The sequence below is a fragment of the Rattus norvegicus genome, chromosome 4, assembly GCF_036323735.1.
Source record: "Rattus norvegicus strain BN/NHsdMcwi chromosome 4, GRCr8, whole genome shotgun sequence".
Taxonomy (NCBI): domain Eukaryota; kingdom Metazoa; phylum Chordata; class Mammalia; order Rodentia; family Muridae; genus Rattus; species Rattus norvegicus.
Window position 1 is genome coordinate 100533036 of NC_086022.1, and position 14309 is coordinate 100547344.

Below are 14309 nucleotides of genomic sequence, written 5' to 3' on the forward strand. Positions count from 1 at the left end.
ATTTCTAAGCCAGGGGACTTCTTCCTCTTCTCCCTGGTAACTGTCTCCAACTTCCAGCCCTGGATACCTCAAGCTCACCTATGTCTTCTCTGCCCAGGTATTGAGTGATGGCATTTTTAATTAACTATCAGAAATAATTTGGGTTCAGGATCACTTAGCATCTACCTGCAGACTCTCTCCTCCTTGGGGTAACCAGGTTTTGGATTCATTATTACCACTGAAATACAAGTAGCATCAGACCAACTAACTGCAATGATGCACACAGTTTACTTTAGATTCTGGTATACATTTTATACACAGATTCAATAAAGAAGGAGGTGAGCAAGCCAGGCTGTTTGAGTTCAGAAAATCATGATTAGAAACAAAAGATTAGATAACGCTTGATTAAATGTTGTGAACAAATACCAAATGTTAAAATAGCAGTTCCATGAAAACTTACAGATGGCAAATTAATTTAAAGAAAATTGTCTGACACATACTATAGAAGCAGGGAAGCACCAATGGCTTATGCTCTAAGATCAAGAATTGACAAATGGGATGTAATAAAACTGCAAAGCTTATGTAAGGCAAAAGACACTGTTGTTAGGACAAAAAGACAATGAACAGATTGAGAAAAGATCTTTACCAATCGTAAAACTGATAGAGGGCTTATATCCAAAATATACAAAGAACTCAAGAAGTTAGACTGCAGGGAGACAAATAACCCTATTAAAAAATTGGGATCAGAGCCAAATAAAGAATTCACAGCTGAGGAATGCTGAATGACTGAGAAACACCTAAAGAAATGTTCAACATCTTAAGTCATAAGGGAAAAGCAAATCAAAACCACCCTGAGATTTCACCTTACACCAGTGAGAATGGCTAAGATCAAAAACTCAGGTGACAGGAGATGCTGGCGAGGATGTGGAGGAAGAGGAATACTCCTCCATTTTTGGTGGAATTGCAGACTGCTGCAACCATTCTGGAAATCAGTCTGGAGGTCCCTCAGAAAATTGAACATTGAACTACCTGAGGACCCATCTATACCTCTCTTGGGAAAATACCCCAATGATGCCCCAACATATAAAACAAAGACACATGTTCCACTACGTTCATAGCAGTCTTATTTATAATAGCCAGAAGCGGGAAATAACCCAGATGCCCTTCAACAGAGTAGATACAGAAAATGTGGTACATCTACATCATGGAATATTACACAGCTGTCAAAATCAATGACTTTATGAAATTCATAGGCAAATGGACAGAACGGGAAAATATCATCCTCACTGAGGTAACCCAATCACAGAAAAACACACATGGTGTGCACTCATTGAAAAGTGGATATTAACCCAAATGCTTGAATTACCCTGGATGCACAGAACACATGAATCTCAATAAGGATGACCAAAACCCGAATGTTTCACTCCTTTTTTAAAAGGGGAACAAGAGTACATTAGGAGGGAATTGGGAGGCAGAAGGAACACCCATTCAGAGCCTGCCCCACATGCGGCCCATACATATACAGCAACCAAACTAGATAAGATGGATGATGCAAAGAATTGCAGGAAGACAGGAGCCGTATGTAGATCTCTCCTCAGCCAGAATACAGCAAATACATAGGCGAATGCCAGCAGCAAACCACTGAACTAAGAACGGGACCCCCGTTGAAGGAATCTTAGAAAGGACTGAAAGAGCTTGAAGGGGCTTGAGACCCCATATGAACAACAATGCCAAGCAACCAGAGCTTCCAGGGACTAAGCCACTACCCGAAGACTATATATGGACTGACCTTGGGCTCCAACCTCATAGGTAGCAATGAATAGCCTAGTAAGAGCACCAGTGGAAGGGGAAGCCCTTGGTCCTGCCAAGATTGAACCCCCAGTGAATGTGATTGTGGCGGGAGGGCGGTAATTGGGGAAGTATGGGGAGGGGAACACTCATACAGAAGTCGAGGGGGAGGGGTTAGGGGATGTTGGCCAGGAAACCGGGAAGGGGAATGACTATCGAAATGTAAACAAGGAATACCCAAGTTAATAAAGATGAAAAAAAAAAAAGAAAAGAAACACAAGATTAGACAACACTTTAAAAAATATTTGTGAGCAAATACTCAATGTTAACGTAGTAGTTTCATGAAAATTTATTCAGGGCAATTTATTTTAAAGGCAATTTTATTGCACATTACTATATTATATCTTAGAGAAGCAAGAAACAAAGCAGAAGAACATATGCAGATTGAGGGTACATTAGGGCAAGTACTTTCTGTGCTCTTGGAAGTTTCCTCCCCAAGGCTCGGCATATATTTTCCAAAGACTGGAGTCTTTTCCTATGCTGCAAAAAGGAAAAAAAAAAGGGATAATAACTAACATAAGGCAGTGAAAGGAGGGAATAGCGAACTGATGTTTGGAAGCAGTAGGTGGGTATACACTTGAGCCATGCCTGGTAACACAGTTTCCATCAATTCACTCTGAATGAATAGGGAAGAAGACAAGAAGAGGAAAGGTCACCTACATCAGGAAAAGTGATAGCAGACAGTGTGCTTGTCACAAGGAGGCAAAGTGTTTATGTGGGGGGCAGATACAATTTAGAAACATCAGCCCATTTTTTCACTGATTTGACAAAAATTCTGTCATGGTTGTATTTGTTTTTATTGCACGTGTACGCCACACTGTGTATTACAGGGAATGTATCAAAGAAGATAATTATTCAACAGTGAAAAGAGCCTGTGAACTTCCTTGCACTTTTCACACTGTGCTATTGTAGATGTCTAGGTCCTAAGGAGATAGTAGCATGGAAAGCAAGAACCAGAACAATTCAGATTCCTATGCTACCTGCAGGATTCAATAAGAACATTTGTCCTTTTGTAGATAAATATGCATTACAACTCTATTCCAAGATCCCTGCAGATGCTCGTTCAGGATGAGTTATTGAATGTAGCTGTTCTCAGACTTGACAAAGTGGTCTTGATTTGCATGTGCCCTGGTCCAGTCCTGAGCCATGAGGACTTCTTCACAGATGGGTCACACCCACAGAAGAACCAGTTGCTGTCAGAATACAGAAAGGACATGAGGCCCACACTCTTTTTCCTGGGTTCCTGCTCTTCTTCCTTAATTAAGGAACAACAGCAATATGAATTTGCTTATCTTTTACTGTAAGGGATGTCTGGTAATTTAAGTAACTTCTCATTTAAAACACTTCAATAAGGGATTATTCAATTTGTATCTTAACTGTCTTTTTAAATGACATGCAGATATTCCAGATGCCCTCATTTTATCCAAACCTTTGAGGGAAAAATATGTACAGTTGCTTGCTGGTCAGTATAGTTCCAACAAACATCAGGAAAATCTCCAAAATTCTTGATCTACGGTTGATCTGACCTGTAAGATTAAGTCTAATTGAGGTTTAGAGGAAGTGGCCAGATTTCACCTTCATCATCAGGAATCTAGATTCTGAATGTTTTAACGTTGTTCCTCTTGCTACTATTGGAGTAACCCTTCCATAGTGGGTCATGTCAGAACATAATCCACTTGGAGTAACAGGAGTGTGAAGCTGGTTGTCTGTCACTGTGCCTGAACTTCTGTATCTTTTATTGCCTGAAAATATTTTCAGATGAAACTTGGCTTAACAGGATACTCTAATTTTTTTTTAGAAATGAAAGACTAACTCTGTGTCATTATTTTCTGCTTCTATAGCACAAAAACTTATATTCTGCCCATCAGAACTAAGCATCTGCATTGCACAATCAGCTTGGTCTACTAGAAACAAAATGAAGATACTTTCTACATGTAAATGCACTCTGACACAGAAATGTAGAATCTGCATTATATCTATTAACTGGCTTTTATAAGGTCGTATCTGCTGGTCAGAAATTTTGGAGCTATGTCACACTTACCCCAGTAGATTCTGTGTGACAAGTTCCACAGACTGAGGCATTAGACTCCAAGGGAGAAGGTCTCCTGGAATAGGTTGTGGTGTTCTCTAGTCAGAAAAAAATATTGAGCCATAGTTCTCATGGCAGTTTGTCTGCTTTATCTTCTTCTATTCCTTTTCTGTATTTATGACGTGTTTCTGATACCCTAGACTGAAATTTCAAGTGAGAAAATTGGATAAGAAGCCACCCCTTGAGATGGCATCACTTGCCATGACTTTTTCTCCAAGAGATCTAGTGATTTGCCTAATAATCATTTATATAATTACAAAATAGTACTTGGATGAAAACCTTCCCAACAGTATATGATCTTGTATGGCTATGCATGTGTAATCGAGGTGGGCTCTGATATTTTGGTATAGAAAGCATTGATTTAAAATACAGTTTTAAATTGAACTTTGAGGATTTTTAATAAGGAAGAAGGTCGATATTAGATAAAAATTACCCATGGGAATTTATGACCTAGGGGTCATAATCCAAGTTCCCATGAAAATCTTTTATACCCACTACTGGAAGTTTGATATTCTCTATAAGTGATTTTTTGTTCTATTAACTGATAATGATATTATCTATTTCATTCATAATTGATTCTTTGAACCTACTCTTTAGAAACTGTAATACCTGAATGTTTTTTTTCTTGTGCCAGGTGAGTGTGATAATTATGTTTTGTAGTTGCTTCAGTGAACACATCTTTTAAAATTGTAATACCTGTTTATCCTGTATAAAAGCCCCTGTTCAAAAGTCACAAAATACACTCAAATTCATATTGCATCTGTGTTTGTTTCTGTTTGTCACAGCTGAATCCTTACTCACCAAGTCTTCAAGGACCAAAGTCCCAGGGAACACAACACCCAGCTGAGGTGATCCGTGGCACTACTATATGTAAGGTAGATTCTGTATATTCTCTACAGTCCAGAGATCTCTGAGCAATAAAAACACAAGGTGTCTGACTATGTGCTTCAAAAACTTTTTCCCAAAGCCAAATAGGTTGATCACACTGTTTCTATAATCTTTACATCTATTCACAAATCTTCTTTTAATTGCAGGTTGATATTGCTCTCTCTTAATTTGATTCTCAATTATCATTAAAATAAATGTCCTAATTAAAGAGTCCTATTGAAATATTATATTATAAAATCAAATTATTACTCAAAATAGTTGATAAACTGGCAGCCTTTTATGTATATAATCAAGCATCGAATTAAAAATGAAAGTAGCACTGTCTCCTTGAATATCAGCTTTTTGCATTTTAAAGAAATGGAAATATTAACAAGACTATTGTCTAATCAACATTCTTTTTCTTACTCACTATTGACTCAATAAGAACCCTTACTCATTAAAAAGTGATAAATTCTCAACCCTCTTACAATTTGTACTTCCAATATTTTATTTCTCACACTCTATTTTCATAAATTTATCACTTTTAGGCCTGATTTCCTAAATACAGATCTTGTTCTTTGGTATAAAGCTCCATTAGTTGATATTTTAGCACCTGGAAAATCACCAGTGTTGTTTCATCAAGCACTAATTATGAAGACACAATCATCTACATATGTGTAGAGATAAAGCATGGCTTGAATACTTTTTCCATGAATGAGAATTATGAATCCTCAATTTCTAATATTAATCTTCTTGAAATAATAGGAAACAATAAATTATTGTGTTAGTGACCATTGCATTGCCATAATAAAAATACTTGAAAGAAATGATGTTAAAAGGTCTGATGCGATTAGATTAATCTTTTCAGTTTCTGAGCCCTAAGGATTGGAAAGGTTTATGGAGTAAAACCAAGTATACCATGGTATGTCTGAAAGCAATAGATATGTTTGAAATATCCAAAGATAGCATATAGAAAAGGGCCTGAACATACTGAATTGCCTCCTCCAACTTTAACAAACTCTTCACTGCAATTTCTCAAAACTACCATAAAAATATCCAAAGCTGAGGTCACTATATAAAATGCAAGCTTCAGGAGATATCGCAGAATACAATAGGAAACAACAAACCATCAAGATGCTGTTAACCAGTCATCAGTTCCCTTAATAAAAATAGCCTATTTGAGGTACAATTAGAAGGACTTTTTTACTGTGTAAATTACAAAAACACCACACCTAGGATTACATAAACATAAATTAAAATGTTCTTGAGTAAATTATGAGAATTTTTTTGTTTTGGGGGTTTTTTTTTGTTTTGTTTTGTTTTGTTTTGTTTTACCTCTTCTCTTTGTCTTGAGAGGAAGAGAATTAAAAGCAAACAGGTCACATTGATACATTTGTCCAACTGTCAAAATAGTTTTGAAACCTGAGTGGGTATTATGAATGTTTGCAAGTCCATGCACATCAAAAAGCAAATGAGGCAGCTCAGACTACTCTGTTGACACCTGAGGACATTTTGCTATGACTTGTATCACTGTGAGAGGAAGACTGTTAGCCTGTTCATTGTAGTAAGTCACAATCTCATTAAGCTTCAGGTTGCTGATGATGAGAGAGTAATTTGTCCTAGATCCACTGCCACAGAGCCTCAATGGGACCCCAGTACTTAAATATTCATGGCTTATAGATCAGTAGTTGAGGTGAATTCCCTGATTCCTGCTGGTGCCAGAATAACCAAGTATCAACGTTCTCATTGGTTTGGCAACTGATAATTAATCAGTCTCCAAGAGATACAAATAGAGTGGATAAAGACTGGTTAATCTAAGTATCACATCTCATACCTGAGGTAGAAGAGGCACAACGGGCATACAGTGTAAACCACATAGCAAGATAATTTCCATAAAAATAAAGGTAGCCACACTTATGTCTCACCTGAAAACACCAGAGCATCATCAGTGCTAAGAGTTCAGGAAGGACACTCAGGTTGATTATGTATCCTCACTGAATGTGACTTTTGCACATGGTGTAAACATCCTCAAGTGAAATACTCAGGCTTGTGCTGTGCCCTGGCCACATGCAAATTATTAAAGGAGTGCAAGGCTTGAGGCCTCCAGTGCCTGGACTTTCAAAACCCTATAAGGAATTGGATAATTCCTTTCATAACACCTTTCCTAGTCATCTTTCTGGTGTTACATTTCAGTCCCTGCTTCATTAATCTTGTCTCTACATTATTTCAATGACAGATACAGAAAATTTCTAATCAAACTATCACTCAGTTCCTGTTAGAGGTCTACCAGTCAAATCCACTGAGGAACCTGATGCAAAAGTTAACTAAGTGGGCTCAGATGGTGAAAGTCAGCTATTCCTGAAAATTGAATATTCCCCAAGAAAGCAGGAAATAACCTAAGAGATACGACATCCCTATTCCCCATTCACCATCAGCTTCCCTCTCCCTTTTTCTTTATCTTTGTTTTATGATAAAAAAAAAAAGAGGTATGTTGGTATCAGGAATTGTTTTTGCCTCCAGCAGCAACACTCCTGGTTAGTGTTGCCGTAGCAATTGTCACACATTCCCAGTGTACCCTTGGCTTAGTTCCCACCTTCACTTAGGAGTAGTTGCATCATATTCCAAATAAAAGGCAGATATTTTCTGCCCTCTCTCTTTTTCTCTTTTCCCACTCATCCCTCTCTCCCTTGTCTCGACCTCCCATTAAAACATATCCTTGTGGAACCATGTTGTTTTGGTGTGATTTGTCAGGATACCAGGTGATATTTCATGGTACCTTCCCTGGGCTGGTACTCTTAGGTTCTATAAGAAAGCAAGCTGAACATACCAGGAGAAGCAAACCAGTACATTGCATCCATTCATGCCTCTGCAACAACTCTCAGTTCCTGACCTGCTTGAGTTCCAGTCCTAAGATCTTTTGATGATAAAAAGCAATATGGAAGAGTAAACTGAATAAACTCTTTACTCTACAACTTGCACTTTGGTCATGATGTTTTTGCAGGAATAGAAACCCTGACTAAGATTCCTGATAGACAAGTTCAGGAACGTGGCTGGATATAAAATAATCTCAAAATATCAGTAGCCTTCCTCTACCAAGGTATAAACAGGCTGAGAAAGAAATTAGGGAAATAACACCCTTCACATTAGTCACAAATAATATAAAATATCTTGGTGTGTCTCTAACCAAGCAAGTGACGTACTGTATGACAAGATTTTCAAATATCTGAAGAATGAAATTGAAGAGGATCCCAGAAGAAGGAAAGAATTCCCATGTTCATGGACTAGCAGGATTAATAGAGTAAAAATAGCCATCTTGCTGAAAACAATCTACAGATTCAATGCAATCGCCATCAAAATGCCAAATCAAATATTCATACACTTAGAAAGAGCAAGTTGCAAATTCACTTGGGATAACAAAAACCTAGGATAGTGAAAACTACCCTCAACAATAAAAGAACTTCTGGGGGAATCACCGTTGCTCACCTCATGCTGTAAAACAGAGCAATCATGATGAAAATTGCATGTAATTGCTACAGATGTAGGCAAGTAGATCAAATACGTAGAACTGAAGATCCAGAAAGGATCTCCACATCTATGGCCACTTGATGTTTGATAAAGGAACTAAAACAATCCAATGGAAATATGATAGCATTTTCAACTCATGATGATGGTTCAACCTTTGGTCAGCATGCTATTCAATGGATTCTGATTGTTTTGTACAAAGCTGAAGTACAAGTGGATCAAGGACCTCCACATAAAACTGCATTTACTGAAAGTAATACAACAGAAATTTGTAAGAGTCTCGAACACATGGGCACTGGAGAAAATTTCCTGAACAGAGCACTAATGGCTTATGCTCTAAGATCAACAGTAAACATATGGGACCTCATAAAATTGCAAAGTTTCTGTAAGGCAAAAGACACTGTCATTAAGACAAAACACCATGCAGCAGATTTGGAAAGATCTTTACCAATCCTACATCTGATAGAAGACTAATATCCAATATACACAATGAGCCAACCATTATCTGGTAGAACTATGATAATCTAACTCTAAAAAGCTTAAAGAATGTCTTAGGAATGTACCTTATCCACTGAGTGAAAAATAAAGTGTAGTTTCCCTAAATCTATCGAACAATATATGTGCTAATATTGAAGCATACAACATAATATGTTCTTTAACTAATATTATCTGTCCAAATATAATAGATAATTTAAGCTGTAAGCTATTAATTGAGGCATTGAACACAATATATGTGCTAATGTTTAATCCCTTAGGCTCTCGTGGTTCAAGTCTTTGTTCACTTTTGCAATCTAGCAAATTCATGCAAAAAAACGCCTGTCAATTCAGCTAAAACTTTTTTATGGAGATTAAACCAGGAGAACTTCCCTTTTTAGTGCCAGCAGATGCAATGATCAGTTTCTAAGCCTTTTACCTACTGAACATGGATGCTCCTTGTCATCTTGGGTTCTTGACTACTTCAGAGGTAGAGAATATGGGATAGCTCTTTATTCTTACAGAAAAAAAAAACCTTAAGACTTGTCAAGTTATTATTGTTAATATTATTACACAGCACATTTACTAACCTGTTCATAGTGCTCTCCGTTGGAACAAAAAGCTCTTTCTCACGTAATGAGTCAGGGGGTCTTTGCCTCAGCAACTCCTTCTACTAAACTATGGTTCTCCCTTAAATGGCCTTGCGTAATTTGAAATTGTGAAAGAGTGAGTTTCACACTATCTTTAAATAGAAGAGCATGACTGAAGACTCCTGTAAAAAAGATCCATGGCCAGGAGGTGGCAACCTTTTATGTAGCCTGCTCAACCTTGTACAGGACTTTATGCATCACTGAAAGAATTTTTAATAAGAATGGTTGTCCAGTATTAAGCAAGTAGATGTTTCAGTGAAGCCATTAAGGGTGTGGCTTTTGTGTTCTTCTGAAGAGTTTAGCTGACTCTTCCCATTGGATTGATCTGGCTTGACCCTATATATCTATTAATTTGCCAGGTTCCAGGTTTATTACTCAGACTCTTAACTTCCAGCTTTTCTGCATTAGATCCTGGAATGTTTCTCTGTTCAAAATGTCTGAACTTCCTCTGGTGGGTATCATCAGGCTTTCTGTACTTTCACTGTGGAACTAAAGATATATTCTTTTCCATTTTACATTCTTCACTTGCCAAACACTGTCTTGCATTCTATTTCTTCCTGTATAGGCAATGGGTGGAGGATCAACCCATGGCACTATTCACCTCTTCCTTCATCCCCTCCTGCATATTATACCACGTCCCTTCATTCTAATGTTAAAAAACAATTTTGGTGAAAAAACAACCTGTTTTCTAACCAGTAATAATAAATAATCAATAGTGATCTTATCACACTACATTCTGACCTGTCTCTCTTTCCTCTGGTATTCTACCCTGGTTAGCTCTACTTTATTTTCTGTTTATGTGTATGTGTGTCCTGAATGCATGTATGCTGGTGAAACAAGTACATATCTGTTGCTACTGGTAGTTAGAAGTGGCCATCAAATATTGTAGATCTAGAATTATCATGCTTTTAGTCATGTTAGGGCACTAGAAAAGAAAAATAGATCCTCTCTAAAGCAATAAGTGCCTTTATTCAGTGAACCATATCTTTGACAAAAAAGTTTTTCTATTCAACAAATTTATATAGTTTATTCTTTATATTCCATACAGATGTATTTAATTTCCATGATAACCAAAAGGAATCTGTATTTACCACATACCTGATGATAGTATAAATATATCCAGTGCTGCAGATTCTTCCTATCGAGTCTTGCGTCTTTTAAATCTATACTAGAAGCTCAGTCACTGAAAGCTGCAGGAGAAAAAGGATCAAGGATCTTCACCTTCGTATCAGAGAAATAACAAATTCTACAAGTCCTATTGAGGACTCCAAGCAGAGGTTTCCATATGTGCATATCAGTGTTCTGTTTGCCTGGAGCCACATGCTCTACCTGGCTTCTCTGAAGGTACTTGCATGCCCCAGCTTCCCTGATTATATAGAAATAAAGATATGGCTTACAGTGAAGAAAGGACACTCTGTGGATTAGTCTAGCCTCTATGTGAACATAGGTCCGTCACTGATCTCTTTTTATATTTTCAGGGAGCTGTTTCCTCTCTTCTGTGTGTTTAATGTGCATGATAGACGACATGGGGCTTTCATCAACCATTCAGTCTTCAAGCCACTCAGTCTTCCCTGTATCATTTGCTCTATGGTCATGGAATCTGAAGCAAATTGTGGTCTATAGAACCCAAAGGGCAAGATAAATTGCTGTAAGGAGTACTGTTATTTTATCTTTTCACATTTGAATGTTTGGAAATAACTGTATACTATGCTTAGGACTGAAATACAATATTTTGGTATATGAATTTAAATGTGTGTGTATTGATGTAACAACTATTGTATATCCCTTCCATAAGCATTCAATGTCTGTTACTCCTTTGAGGCATTAGACAACAGCAGTCACTGGAAAAAAATTAGTTTCACTGACTCACTTTGAAAACATGGAGGGGGTGTTAGTGTATATATCTCTAATCAGAAATTCTACCAAGTTTTTGTCTTTAAAACTATCTCTAATCCCTATTATATTTTATGTAATATGTAAACTTTGTTGATATGAATCAAATAAAATTTTGTTTATTAAATATATAAAAACAGAAGGAAGTGAAAATATGTTTATGATTTTTAAGAACCATGAAACATTTAAAGTCTAAATGACCACATAGCAGAGTAAGCGCTACTGCTTGTGATAATGTTTAGGGTCAAAACCTATGAGAGACGATAGGAGTAATGATCTGAGACATCATCAGAGAAAGATCAACCACATAATGGGAACCAGTAGTGCATAATTCAGAACAGTCATGAATGCAGTCACATCAACTTTATATAGATGAGAGTTTAGTGAATGTTGGTCCTGTTACTTAAGAATCACATTTTTTTTTTGTTTTCCTGTTCATCGTGTATTGAGGTTTTGCTTTTTCTGTATGTTTCCTACTTCATATTAAGAGGATCAGGGGAGGGGAGCAAAAGGGAAGACACTGTATTTCCAATAGTTTTTCCATATAAAAGTGGCCTATGTACTGTTTTCTAGATCTTTTCTGGTATAGGATTGTGTCATAGTGAACAGTTACTGTATGAGTTGGAGCTCTCTTGAGGAAAGCATGGCAGAAAATTATAATGAACATAATATACTCTTTACAGGAGCCTGGCCTGACACTGTTCTCTTTCTCAAGAGAAATAATCACATTTCCTGTCAGAAAAATATATACATCCCAACTTTCCTTCTGAGTATGGCAGAGACATCATGTCTTTATTAAATTACAGAGGCAAGTCAGCCAAACAGCTGTGCCAGACTGCATGATTTGCATATCTGAGGAACACAGTCCACTTAAGTAGGCCTTCTTATTAGACAATCTACACGCTTTGGTATTCAGTCCCAGACAGGACACAGGCCAGTCATGATGGCTGCAGTTCAACTCTTAGGGCTGCTGCTGCTTTGGCTCCCAGGTAAGATGGACAATATCAAAAACACTTTCAGAAGTGTGCCTGGTACTTTGAATAGTTATGTTTTTCATGTTATTAACAGTATGTGTTTGATGTGTATTTCCAATAACAGCCATGAGATGTGACATCCAGATGACCCAGTCTCCTTCATTCCTGTCTGCATCTGTGGGAGACAGAGTCACTATCAACTGCAAAGCAAGTCAGAATATTAACAAGTACTTAAACTGGTATCAGCAAAAGCTTGGAGAAGCTCCCAAACGCCTGATATATAAAACAAACAGTTTGCAAACGGGCATCCCATCAAGGTTCAGTGGCAGTGGATCTGGTACAGATTACACACTCACCATCAGCAGCCTGCAGCCTGAAGATGTTGCCACATATTTCTGCTTTCAGTATAACAGTGGGCCTCACGGTGATACAAACCATAACATAAACCACCCAGAGATGCAGATGTGTGAGGTTGGGTTTTCACAGCTGTTCTTTTGGTTCCATTACTGACATAATGTCTCAGATGTAGTCAGGCTTTGAAGAGTTTGCATGGTTTGGGCATGAGAGTCCCATGAGGTTCCTCTGTACCTTGTATGCTTCAGCAGGACAAACATTACTTAATCTCTGTAGACTTCATGAACTGGTGCCGTCATTGTACATTAGGAATCTAAGTGATATTCTCAGAAAAGCTATTGAATGGCTTCTGGGAGATAGAAAATAGAAGTATGCAATGTTGAAGCTTAAGACAGACAAAACTCTAGTGTTCATTTTGAAATCGGATCTTAGTCGCACGTCAAAGATTTGAAGTGTATGTGGTCTCAAGACCTATTTACAAACATCAGTATTAGGGTTTGATGCTTCTAGTGGCCTTTTTTAATTTTTGTCTTTATGTAAATTTTATTCTATCCAAGCTCCTGTTTGAAGGGACTAGTGGATTTTAAAACCTTATTTGTCTTCTATAATATAAGACTGGCTCCATATTTTACAATTAATAATTGCCCTTCCATTTGAGTAGTTCCATTAGAAATGTTTATGTGTTTGGTAAAATAATTTTTACCTGTAATTTTTTAATTTTAGCACCAATTCTTTTTTAAAGCTATGAATAAACATGTGTAGTAATGGAGTACTCCTCTGGCTTCACATCCTAACCAGCATGAACTGTCACTTAAGTTTTTGATCTTAGCCATTCTGGTGAGTGCAAGATGAAATATTAGGGTTACTTTCATTTGCATTTCCTTGATGACTAAGAACTCTGAGCATTTCATTAAATGCTTTTCAACTTTTCAGGATTCCTCTGTTGAGAATTCTTTTTAGCTCTGTGCCCAAGATTTAAGTTGGGTTATTTGGTTTATTGGTGTCAATATCTTTAGTTCTTTATATTTTTTGGACATTGTGTGTTGGATGTCAGGTTGGTGAAGATCCTTTCCCAACCTGTAGATTGCTGTTTTGTCCTGTTGATAGTGTTCTTTGCTTTTCAGAAACTTTTCAATTGAATGAATTTCGATTTAGTGCAAACTTGTTCAGCCACTCTGGCAATCAATATGACTATTTTCCATAAAATCGGAAACATTTCTGCCAGAAGATCCAGCTATACAATTCCAGGGCATGCACCAATATATGCTCCACCACACCACAGGGACATGTGCTGCACTGTGTTCATAGAAGCTTTAATTGTATTAGACAGAAGCTGGAAACAATAAAGATGTCCTGCAACCAAAAAATGGATACAGAAACTGTGGTTCATTTATGCAACAGAATTCTAACCAGCTATTAAATACAAGGACATCATGAATTTTGAAAGCAAATGAATGGAACTAGAAAATGTTTTCCTGAGTGAGGTAAACCAGGATCAAAGGGACAGGCATGACAGGTGCCTAACATTACTGCCTTTTGAGAGGCTCTACCCAGTAGCAGCAGACAAAAGCAGATGCAGAGAGTCTCAGCAAAACAATGAACATAGCACAGGGAGTCTTTTGAAAGAGTTTGGGGAAGGATTGAATGACCTTCAGGGAA

The 14309-nt window shown here is 37.4% G+C and overlaps 1 gene segment (V, D, J or C); it reads left to right on the top strand.

Moving 5' to 3' along the window:
• The first annotated feature begins 12173 nt into the window (after nt 1–12173).
• Nucleotides 12174–12821, top strand: LOC500169 (immunoglobulin kappa variable 1-27-like). The segment is given in 2 exon segments: nt 12174–12311; nt 12421–12821. Coding segments are annotated over 2 exon segments (435 nt in total).
• The last annotated feature ends 1488 nt before the right edge of the window (nt 12822–14309 follow it).